The following is a 12,225-nucleotide window of genomic DNA, read 5'->3' as shown; positions in this document are numbered from 1 at the left end:
TGGTCTATCGACTGTAACATATGTATATCTGACTCACCTACTACAACAACACAAACACGAATAAACAAGACAGCGAAACAGAAACTGACACGAGTTCAAGATACAAAAAGCTAAACGGTGCAAAGTGGACGCTAACCAAGTCTGAAATAATTCTTCCCGTCCCTTAGACAAGACTGAAAGACAAGGACTTTCCTACGGGTCGGACTTAAAAACAATCAGTGGCTCCTAAACGAATATCGCCTGAGGCAATTGTATCTGGCGTTAAGGCCTTTCTATCTCGTCAAAACGAGCTATCAGAATCGACCAAGGGCAACATCAGAGATTAGAGTAACGTCTGCTTTACAATCCACCTCTCTACCGGACATCAGTTTATACCGGAGGCAACCCGTTTAAATAAAGAGAGAAAAGCGTGACCTCGCAGATAAAGAATTGGAAATTTCGATGTTCAAAGATGATAATCAAAAACTTTGGATATGAGATTATGTTGCTTAAATTGCCCGGTCACATCCCGGAATTTAACAAGTTACGTCTGCATTTGAGCTACGATGTGGTGTTTAAATATGGCGGAATTATAGCCAGGATTTCAGCTACTTTGGATGGATCTCTGCCTCTTATTGTGAGTTATTCGTAACGATTTCATTCAAGATCCCATACCATAGAATAAAGCCAGGTTATCGGATGACTCAAGTTTTTCGCGCTAAAAACCTATCTAAACACGCCATTTTTGTATCGATAAGCACGTTCGAGTACTTTCATGTCAAGATTAAAGCAAAATTTGCAAAAACAAAATTGCGAACGGTATTACTTGAAATCGTGCGATCTATCGTCCGTCTTGAAAACCATTAAACCAAGACATGATAAGTATTGGCCTTTTGTTTTCCGTTAAATTTAATCTGGGCCACTGTGGAAAGCACAGCGCGGAATAAAATTTCCACTTCCAACTTCTTGGAAAGCCATAAACCAGTTTCTCACCTATTCGCCGGCCATTTTTCTCAGTGTTTTTTCAAACTTGTTTCCAGTACTCTTTGAACGTTTGTTGTTTTTACTTCATGTATACTTTAAAAGTGTTACGGCAAAAAAAAATCGCACAACACTAACCCCTGAGCAGAAGGAAATTTTTTTGGTGACCTCACTGGGGAGGGAATTCTAGCTACGCGACGACGCGTCCAGCAGTGGTGAGGTTTCAGAAAAATCTGTTAGTGAAAGGACACTGTACCTGTCTGATAGGAAATGTGGCTTTTTGTATCACGTAATTGGTAATTAATGTTTTTAGAGTACTACCTTAAGCACAATGCTCGCCTCCTTCATTAAATGTGACACACAAAAAAGAAGGCGTGGCAAAAAAATAGAGAATCTATGGGATTGCTACAAGGGCCTCCCAATTCTAGTCCAATCGTCCAGAGATACCAGATCTACGAGGAACCCTTTAAAATCAAGCCCTCAACAGTGTTGTCACAAATGATATAAAAAGAAAGTAGCTAGTATAAAAGGGATGATAGAACTTGTCTGATAGATCGCACTTGTCTGATAGAAGTCAGCGCGTTTCTGTACATGGAGTTCTTTCTCGTCCTTTTGACTTGAACTGCGGGGTACCCCAAGGCCCATGTTTAGGGCCTTTGCTGTTCATAATATATGTGTCCAAGCTGTTTGTTTCGCAGATGATACCCAGCTGTATCTGAGTTTTAAACCACTCGGCAACACTGCTCAAGCTGATGCTATACAAGCTATGGAAAAGTGCATTGACGCGGTGAGGAAATGGATGATTCAAGATCGGTTAATGATCAATGATGATAAAACCGAGTTTTTGTTGGTCGGCACACGACAACAGCTTGATGAACAAGATTCGTGTTCCATTACTGTGGGCAATAATCGTAACAGTCCAAGCCCATGTGTTAAAAACCTTGGAACGTGGTTTGACAGCAACTTAAGCATGACTGATCATATAAACAAGGCTTGTAATGCGGCATTTTATCATTTCCATAACTTGGGACGTATTAAGAAATACCTGTCGAGAAATTCTTTAATTACTTTGGTTCATGCTTTTATAACCAGCGGTCTTGACTATTGTAATAGTTTATTGTTTGGCTTACCAAAGGCGCAGATCGATAAATTACAGCGTGTACAAAATGCAGCAGCAAGACTTATCCTTGGCATCGGAAAGTTTCCTCACATTACACCATCGATTATTATTGGAAAAGGCTTAAGTCATTATTCGGTAGAAGTTCAACATTAACACGATGTTGTCCATACGGTATTATTGAGCCATTCAGTTGTGATATTATGCAGTTCTTTTCATTGATGAAATACTAAAGGAATAAAACACTAACAGGAACAAATTGCTCTTTGTTTTGTTTTTTTAGCTTAAGCGCAGTTAACGTTCATAATAAGGAAAAAAACTGCTGCGAAAGTGGAAGAAAATAACTCTCTGTCGCTGTAGCAACTCCGAAAATATGGAGCAAAATAAAAAACAAAATCAGTGTTCTTATGATTTCAGCGAGTCGCATTAAAAAAGAACTACGTCTAGGTTAAATTAGCCTACGTGGCAGGCGTTCAAAAGGGAAGGGGAAGGTAATTAGGGCGCGAGACCACGCGCGAGGGAGGAGGGAGGAGGGGAACGCCTGCAAGGAAGCCATTGTTTTTGCCATCCCGCCTACTAATTAAAAAAATAACGAAAATAACGCAACTGTGAATGACTAGCTGTCAAAAAAGTATGGCCGCAATGCACGTATTCTAGTCGTATTTCTCGCACTGTTTTTCTTTTGTTTTCCTAAAACAAGAAATCTAAAGTAAAGGTACTATAGGGAAAGAAGCTTACAACATTGGGAGCAAGATCATTTTGAGCAGCAGCTCCGCAACTCTGGAATGGCCTACCTGTGGAGCTTCGTCAAACAACATCACTTAACAGTTTTAAATCTCGACTTAAAACCTATCTTTTTAAGAAGTATTTTTTATAGTTTGTAACTTAGTTTATTTTATTCTCAAGGTAATGTATTTTCGTTTTCTCTTAAAAATATGATTGTAAAGCGCTATTGATCAGAATATGTAAATAAGCGCTATATAAATTGGTAAATTATTATTATTATTATTATTATTATTATTATTATTATTATTATTATTATTATTAAGGGATGTAGATGAGATGTCCACCAAATTGGTAAATGGTGTGGGCCGATAAAGTATAACATTAAATTTACTCTTTCAATGCAGCTTCACGACAATCATTCTTATCGAGCCAGAACTATGCTATGCGATGCATCGCCAGAAAGAGTTGACTGTAGCTTTAAAAACAGGAATTTTACTTCTTTTGAGGAGCTAACGGCATCCCCATGCTACAAGACAACAAAGCACTAAGCAAGCACTAAGAAGGAACATGCTTGGCTTCACTGACGTCACAGTCTATTATATTTGATTACTGCTTTCGAAACATCACACAGTCAGAGCACCAGAATAAAGGAAAGGTCATAAAAACGGCCTTGATTGTCGAAGAAATTCCCTTTCGTCACAATAATAATAAGTGGGTTGAGAACAGTGAGTAGAATATGCATGCTGATGTAAGGGGTTAAGGACACAAGGACTATGAAGTTTCAGACTTACGGCAATTATTCTCCGCCTCATCCGAACCGTCCACGCAATCGGCTTCGCCGTCGCAACGTTTCGTAACATTAATGCATTTTACACCATCACATCTCAGCTCACCTTTAGGGCATTTTGCTGTTGAGGGATAATATAGCAAAGTGAGTTTTTTAATCTATTTTTACCAGCTTGTTGTAGGAATATTACTAGAAAAATAAAGATTAAAAATCATTTAAAAAAATCGAGCCAGAACTGTGCGATGTGACCGCATAGTATTGCACATTAAAATATGTCAGACGTAGTTAATCGATAAACCTATAATCGATAATAATCGATAGCCATCGATATCAAATATCGATGAATAATGATTTCCGATATCAATGGATAGAAAAAAAAAAGTTGTGACTTCGATTAATATCGATTTCCGATAGAAGTCGATAGGAGGGAGGAGGGGAACGCCCGCAAGGAAGCCATTGTTTTCACGATCCTGCCTACTAATTTAAAAAAATAACAAAAATAACGCAACTGTGAATGACTAGCTGTCAAAAAAGTATGGCCGCGATGCACGTATTGTAGTCGTATTTCTCGCACTGTTTTTCTTTTGTTTTCCTAAAATAGTGAGCTTACGCAACATGACGGCAGAAAGAAGAAGACGTAAACGTTTAGGCGTGACAAATGTAACAGAGCTGTTAGTTGCGTGTTTTGTCGTGATCTTCACTTAACATTACTGTGTTCTTTTTCTGTTTAAAGAAAGGTGAAGTTTGGTGGATTAAAGTTTTTTTTTCAAACCATAATTATTGTCACGCCTGTCACACAAGGTTTGTTGTCTTCTTTCCTCAACCGTCCTACTGCGTAAGTTCACTATGAGATTGCTACCGTAGAAAGGTACAAAGTCTGACGCTTCGAGACATAATCTGACAGTGTCCGTTAACTCCATTTATTATTCATTCAAAATATTTCCCCGATTCTGATTGGCTTAAAGTACACGCAGAATTCACCATAACCAGCTACTGATGACTAAATTTGGAAGAATTTTGCGATTAATCAACCGACGACGTCAAAAGTGCAGCTTCCTTGCAGGTTAATGTAACGTTAACTGAGAAGACCTGGGGAAGAGGTTGAGTTGTTTTGGTTGTGAAAACAAAAATGCCGTTCCTTTCACTCGTTTCAAGACTAAGAACTAGGCGAAATAATGGCTAAAAAACATGGCAAGAACAACAAGAAGACAACTCGAAGGGCGACATCTGCTATTTGGAGATTATTTGCGGACCTGAAGAACCCTAAACGTGCACAATCGAAGATGAACTTAACCATCGATGGAGGTAAGCATGTTTTAGGTACGTTTTTAAACTAGCAATTATTTTGAATGAATAATAAAAAAATTATTGAATTCGCCATTCGTATCACATGAAGAACTATGAAGGTCTCGGAGGGTGTTATCCCCCTCGGCCTGCGGCCTCGACGGATAGCACCCTCCTAAATCTCCATAATTCTTCATAAGATACTCAGCCTCCTTCATTAATTATTAATTATGTTACTTAAGTATGTTGCAAAACAGGTTGCAGCTGCCCGTCCGTAGCTTAACACAGATACTTCAGTAGCACCGGGCCCAAGGTTTGACAGAGGTGATCGAAGCTTAAAAACAATTGAATGTAATATTTTGAGTGCCAACGGTATCTCTATCCTTCATCAAGGAAAACACTGTGTTGGCAAGCACTTAGCAGAGAAGATACATACCAGTTATGACGTCGCAATCTATCTCATCAGCATTGTCACCACAATCATCATGGTTATCGCAGACCCAATCCTTTGTAATGCAAACCGTGACGCAAGGGAATTCATCATCAGCACATTTAAGTGCTACAAAGAAAAACAAAACAAAACAAAAACAAAAACAAAAACAAAACAAAACAATGAGTACGTGGGGAATTAGTTTATTACTTCTTCGGGCACGTAACTGCCCCCCCCCTGACCCCCCCTCCCCCTCCCCCACCCACCACCATGAGAGGTAGGCCTTAATGAATTAAGAACTTATCCGTCATATATGGTTAGGAATTTTTGTTGTTTGAAATTTTAGTTATTTGGAAATAGTTGATATACTATTTATTGTATAAGACTCCAAATAAAAAAAAAAACATGTATGTATGTATGTAGACCACACCACCGGGGTCTACGTCTCCTACTCTTTTCGAACAGCCTTTTGGATTCATTTCGTCCCCTTCCAAGTTGATAAAGAAGGATGAAGGAGACCAGGCCTACAGGTTAAGGTCACCGCGTAATGGAGCGGTCATCTGGTTTGAGACAAGATCTTCAAATTAGGTGAAGACCCTGACTGTTTTTGTATTTTAAGTTTTTGTATTTTTAACATTATAGTCAATAGTTCCTTAGTCTTTTAGTCTTAGTATTTTAGTCTAGTTTTAAACACGATTCCTAGGAAGACCATGTAAAATGATACGATTTCGTGTATAAATAAAGATTGATGATGATGATGATGATGACTGTTAATCCGGGCGCGGTTTGCACCCAAGTCCTCCCATATGGCAGACCAGCGCTCTACCTACTGAGCTAACCAGACGGCGAATTTGTTTTGGGCAAAGCGTTTAGACACCCAGCAGCAAATCGCCGAACAAAAATCTAAGGAGGAAATCTCCATCGCAACCTTGCCTGCACGAGCGAGATATCTACTTCCGGTTGTTATTTTGACTAAAGATAACTGCTTATCAAACATCACACGCTTCTAGAATTTCAGGAAACGTCACCAAAAGGCTTTGATTGTTAAATAAATTCTTCTAACTCAGAATTTTTGGAAGTGTACTGAGAACAGTGAGAGAATGTGCACGCTGATGCTAAAGGTTATAGGAACAAGAACTATGAAGCGTTAGACTTACGACAATTGTTCGGCTCCTCATCCGAGCCGTCCTCGCAGTCGGTGTTACCATCACAAAGTTTTGTCACACTGATGCATTTTCCTCCATCACATCTCACTTCGCCTTTGGGGCATTTTGCTGTTTAGGAGTCAAATTGCAAAGTGATAGTCAGTATTCCGGTCTGAGAATCTTACCAAAAATAAAATTTTACTGCGGGTGACCAGACCGCAATCCTCATCTCCAAGTTGCCATTACGCATGCGCGGCAAATACGCAGCCAGCGTTCCTTGGGACTTTCACTAAGAATGAATGGAAAGGATAGAACGCAATACAATCAAGCCGGTTTGGACTGTCTGTCACTCACAATTCAATCACGCGCGTTTCGACTTTCTATTGCATGAAATCGACGAAACGCAGAGTAGAAAGAAAGAGCGATGGATCTCGCCAGTACTCCCTACCTTCTGGTTATTACTAGTTTATTGATATATTTTACTTCTTTTAAAAAGCTACTGTCGACGTCATAATAGTATGTAGAATAAATAACACACGCAACATAATTCGTCGGAGCCATTTTAGGCAAGTTACCGCATAACACACCAGTTAAACCAAACCATATTAACTAAGCGAACACAAGGGTCAAAAATGGCCACATTTCTTCCAACACATTCGGTACGACGAAATTGCAATAAAGCGAACACCACTACTACGAAAATAGCGGGGATCCCGCAGGAGTCGGCAAAATACAGTAGATTAAGGGTACTCCCACAAATAAATCACCGCATGTGGACTTACTGCAGTTTTGTTCGTCGGAGCCATCAGTGCAGTCTTCGCTGTTATCACAGATCCAGCCTTGAGGGATGCATTGTCCGTTGGAACAAGTAAATTGCTCTGGTCTGCACGTCTTCAGAGCTGTTAAAGAATAATTTTCTTGATAAATTTCGTACATTTTGGCGGCAACTTTTCATTGTCTTAAATGGCAGGTGCTAAATCATTGCAATGATATAGATGTACACTGCTCAGTTAGTTTATACAAACAGTAAAATTAATAGTGCTCCTTTCTTTATTGTAAATCATTTCACTTTTTTATTTTGTCACTCATAGTAGTGATAAGACAACTAACCTCTGCAAGTAGAATTGTTTTCAGCAAGAAACATATCCATGGGACAAGAACACTGAGCATGCCCGTGCACACCAACAGAGCAGATATGAGAACAAGGCTTCATGAAACAAGGGTGGTGAACTACAAAATCCAAACGGAATAACCATTACACCTTGTCCTCCATCAAGACCACCAAAAACTTGGTTCCAGCTAATATACGAAATTTCCACATCCCTTATTGGTACTTAATTTCGTGGGTCTTAAATTTCCCGTCTTTCGTGATTGTAAAAAAAAATCGTGAAATTAAAGACCCCCGACTATAAATCCTGGCGAAATTTAAGCACAAAGCCACGCAAAATTACATACTATGTAGAAAATTAAAACCTCACAGAAAAAAAAAAACCCTTCAGCTTCTAATGGCAAAAAAATACATGATATTTATCGACAATACGAATTAACTGGTTTTACTAGTAAGCTCCATTTAGTTGTAATTATTGAATTTATTTAACGTTCATTCGAAAAAATTTCACACGTTGCCTGTTCCAGTATGACTAGTCTAATTTTTGTGAAAAAAATTAGAATTTTTTACAAAAATTAAAAGAAGTTTTGAACGCCTAAATCGAGAAATTTAGTGCCTTTCTTCATACTTGCCTCTTGAAATCACGAAAATAAAACCCCGCGAAATCAAGTACCAGTAAGGTAGCTAGGCTCATTATAATTGACTAAAAATCCAGTCGACTCCCGATAACTCGAACCCTCGCGGCTAACTCGAACCAAAATCGATTTCCCCTGGATTTCATTCATACATTTACTATCATTTTACCCTCGGTAACTCGAACCCTCGATAACTTGAATCTCCAGCTAATTCAAAGTAATTTTTGTTTCCCTTCAGATCATGGTAGATGATTTCCATACAAATTTACCATCGATAACTTGAACCATGTTTTAACGCCTGACAAGTCGCAAAAAAGTGTACTGCAGTCCGAAACACTGAAACTATTTTAAAAACCATGTAGTCTTTATTGTTTTCAGTCCAGTTTAAATAGTGTCCAGCACTGTGTATCAGGGCTGGAAAAAATTTGCGGAGAGTCTCCGGACATGATGACCGCCCAAATTCATTTTAGCTCGGTCACGTATCATTTCTGGCCGGTCAAACTTATTAGATAAATGTCTCTTAAAACAAGGGACCATGAAACAAAAATGGCGTTATGTATGCGCAAAAAACAGGGCTTCTGATATTTCGCGTGGGTCGCGGAGCCGCGAAATTCAGGTAAATCCATGAAACCCAGCAAAATTTGCTAGAAATCTTATCAAATACATGTCTATACAACATATTTAAAAATTTATCTTGGCTATTGGGGTTGTTTAATTCCGTAAACGTCATCACCACAATGAGCGAACAACGTTTCAAACCTTCCAGGCATAAATTATGTCGCGGAAAACTGGGCACTAGTAATCATGTTAAAAGCTTTGTCATTGGCTGTTGATAAATAGATAGATAGATAGATAGATAGATAGATAGATAGATAGATAGATAGATAGATAGATAGATAGATAGATAGATAGATAGATAGATAGATAGATAGATACATAGATAGATACATAGATCGATCGATCGATCGATCGTAAAATAGCAATTGATTATCTCTTAAACACACCCGTCAATGCAAATCAGCGCAAAATCGATCGCTTTCTAGAAGTCACCTGGCGAATCTGTCTGAAAATCCCGTAACATTTGACATTATTTTCTGCGACTTATCAAAAGCCCTGAAAAAAGTCGTTGCTTAACTAATAACAGTGAAAATGTGTTTAATTTTGTTTAGCATGAATGCTTAATGTCTGTTTCAATGCGCGAATTGTAAACAACGGTTCTAGTTGCATTTCACCCAGGATTACAGATCAAAGTTCCGCAATACACAGGGACTCGCTACAAACTGATAACAACTGAACAGCGTGGAAATTTTAATTTATTTCATTTTCAATTCGATCTAATGTGACCGGTCAACATGAACGGCAAGACAAAGGTTGACCGGTCAACTCCCTAAACAGTCATAGTCCGTTAACCGGCCGTTGTTTTGGGCCCTGTGTATTAGTCATAACACGTTTTGTAGTGTACATGTTACTTGCATTTATTCCCTATCCAATTTTCTCATTATTGGTTATTTACTTCGAACTCACGATAACTCGTATTCGCATCGTACCATTATTTCCCCCACACCTGCTAGGTAACCTAACGCCGCAGTTGTACAGAGGGCGGTCAGAAAATGTACTAAACGGAGTGACTCAAAAACAAAGAGATTGTTTGGCTCAATAAACCTCAGCTTTCTTGACGCTGTCGTTGCCGTCGTCCTGTACGCTGTATAAGCCCTCGAAGCCACCCTACATACTGGCCAGCAATACTACAATAAAATCCTTAATTATAATCACTTGAAGTATTTCAAGTATAAAAAAAATCGCCATCAAGAAGAAGTGTAAAATGAAAGAACTATCACACCTGATGTTTTTAGTGTATCAACGACAATCATGTCAGATAAATCATCAATAGCTGCTTGCACTGTTCGGCCACGAACGTCATCCTCCCTGATTTTCATGACATTGCGGGACTCACGATCTATCCAGTACACATAACTTCCATGGACTGCTAAGCCAACAGGCTGTAACACATTCGTCTCAATCAGTGTGGCCCGGTTCATTCCTGTAAGGTATATTTATTCAACTGTGAGCTCCATGTGTTAAATACTGAAGACACAATTCAAATACTAGTATAGTTTTGTAAGTGTAAGAATTGTTGTTGGCGTTCACTTCAAACTTGCGTTAAGTTCTTCATCCGACATCAAGAGAGAAGAGTTGAAAATAAGAGGAAGAAGAGGGTGCAGTTCCCTAAACCTTTATTTTAATCACGATCTAAAATGGCCGCCAAAAAACGAACTAGTCAACAGACTTGTTATTTATTTATTTGTTTTTTTCGTACTTGAACGCGGACTGCGTTCTTGATAAAATAACGAACATTAGCAACAGAAAATTGGCCTATTTAAAAAGAAGAAGAAAACCACTTCCAAATATTTTAAATAAACGTCCATTAAACTTTCTCCTTCCTTCGCTTTTGATTACACCAAGAAATTTCACATGTTTCTGTACTAAAATGTCTTATTTTTGCCAACCAATGGGTACTTAGTCTATTGTCACTGGTTCTAATCTAAGCTTTGTTAATTGAAAAATCTTTTCGTTGTTGTTTCTGTTGTTGGTGGTGTTGTTCTTCTTTTTAACAAGATATGCAACATGTTAATAAGAGTGGCAATCATACAATGCATTTAGGAGCGAACCCCTACCGGTAAGATCGGCATACTCAATCCTTTTCATAGTAGTGTCTGTCCAGTAAAGTCTGTTTCTCGCCTTGTCCACTGCCAAATCCCCTGGAGATGCCGCGCTGAAGAGTGTAACCTTGTACGCACCATCCATTGTTGCACGCACGATGGATTTCTTCTTCGGTTTTTCATTGGTAAAGAACATTTGTCTGAAAAGGGTAAAACTGATTAGAATTACGCTTTTAGAGGTTTATGTGGAAAGAAATAGCGATTGCAATACCCGACCCACTAAATATCTTACTTGAAAAACTACTCTCGCAGTGCGAAAGTCGTGTTCTGTCATGCCGAAGTAAAGCGAGTGCTCCCACAGTCCCGCAATCAGATATCAGAATATATATTTATGTATATTTTGGAAGTCTTCAGGGGTGAATGCAATTTTATTTTATCTTTAATCTTTAGGGCAAGAAGAAAAGGTACGTCTTCAACTGTGGAGAGGGGAGGGGGTACGGATATTAAATACAATAGCCCATTGTCGACGGCCCAATGAAAATAAAATAAATCAAACAGCATTAAAAAGAATTCACTCACCCCATCTCTGGATAAAGCACAATAGATCGTGGGTGCACACCTCTCTCATGGAAGACAACACCCATAGACACCCCTTTTCTTAAGCTATAAACGTTAATGCTGTTTTTCACATTGTCTGTCCAAAACAGCTGTTGTCCGTATGAGTCAATAGCCAGATCGTAAGGCGAAGAATCTTCTCCAAGGACTATCGTCTTAGCACTGCTACCATTTTGAAAAGAGCGTCTTATTTCTTTTGCCGCACTGTCAATCCAGTAGATGAGGTGACTATTGACATCATAATCAATAGCACGAACATCCGTCAGACCACGCACAGGTAAAACGACTTTTAGGTTGTCTGATGAGTTGAATACGATTCTCCAAATGTCAGTTGTGGTGCTGAAGAGCATGAATACTCGAGGAGCTGTAAAAAAATAAGAGAAGGATTGTAAGACTTTGATCCTGCCATCACAGGGATAACAGTGACGTTCATTACATTTCTACATGCAGTAGTTTGAAAGATTGGGATGAAATAAATTTACAGATAGCGTACAGTATGTTGCCCAGTATCCGGACACTTAGAACAAAAAAAATCAATTTTTGAGGCGCCCTTTTCAGTTATCAGTAAACGAAGTATTTCGAATGAAAGCTGGACATTTCAGCTTTAAGATGAAGGTTCTGGCGAATTGAAAGCTTGCGAAACAGTCGCAGAAGACGCCGTTCTGTTCAGCTGAATAAACATTTCATGGCTAATATTTACGCTGTTTACTGCACAGTAAAATTAGTGCTGCTCAAAAAAGGTAGGTAATATGTGATAT

The 12,225-nt window shown here is 38.8% G+C and overlaps 2 protein-coding genes across 2 annotated transcripts in view; one reads left to right on the top strand and one right to left on the bottom strand.

Annotated features, from left to right (window-relative positions):
* Window positions 1-1,603: 1,603 nt before the first annotated feature.
* Window positions 1,604-2,233, top strand: LOC140941854 (uncharacterized). The gene has a single exon (XM_073390860.1). The coding sequence runs from the start codon at window positions 1,604-1,606 to the stop codon at window positions 2,231-2,233; it is 630 nt and encodes a 209-aa protein (XP_073246961.1).
* Window positions 2,234-3,538: 1,305 nt separating this feature from the next.
* Window positions 3,539-12,225, bottom strand: part of LOC140941853 (low-density lipoprotein receptor-related protein 6-like) — a 54,863-nt gene continuing 46,176 nt past the window's right edge. Inside the window, exons 15-22 of the mRNA XM_073390859.1 lie at window positions 11,432-11,832; window positions 10,868-11,052; window positions 10,033-10,233; window positions 7,560-7,679; window positions 7,232-7,348; window positions 6,462-6,578; window positions 5,311-5,433; window positions 3,539-3,711 (exon numbers count right to left, since the gene is read on the bottom strand). Coding sequence (XP_073246960.1) covers window positions 3,575-3,711; window positions 5,311-5,433; window positions 6,462-6,578; window positions 7,232-7,348; window positions 7,560-7,679; window positions 10,033-10,233; window positions 10,868-11,052; window positions 11,432-11,832 — 1,401 coding nt within the window. The 3' untranslated portion in view covers window positions 3,539-3,574. The remainder of the gene's footprint in view (window positions 3,712-5,310; window positions 5,434-6,461; window positions 6,579-7,231; window positions 7,349-7,559; window positions 7,680-10,032; window positions 10,234-10,867; window positions 11,053-11,431; window positions 11,833-12,225) is intronic.

The sequence above is a fragment of the Porites lutea genome, chromosome 6 (genome assembly GCF_958299795.1).
Source record: "Porites lutea chromosome 6, jaPorLute2.1, whole genome shotgun sequence".
NCBI lineage: Eukaryota > Metazoa > Cnidaria > Anthozoa > Scleractinia > Poritidae > Porites > Porites lutea.
The sequence above is the reverse complement of the archived record's forward strand: the minus strand, read 5'-3'. Positions and strand labels throughout refer to the sequence as shown.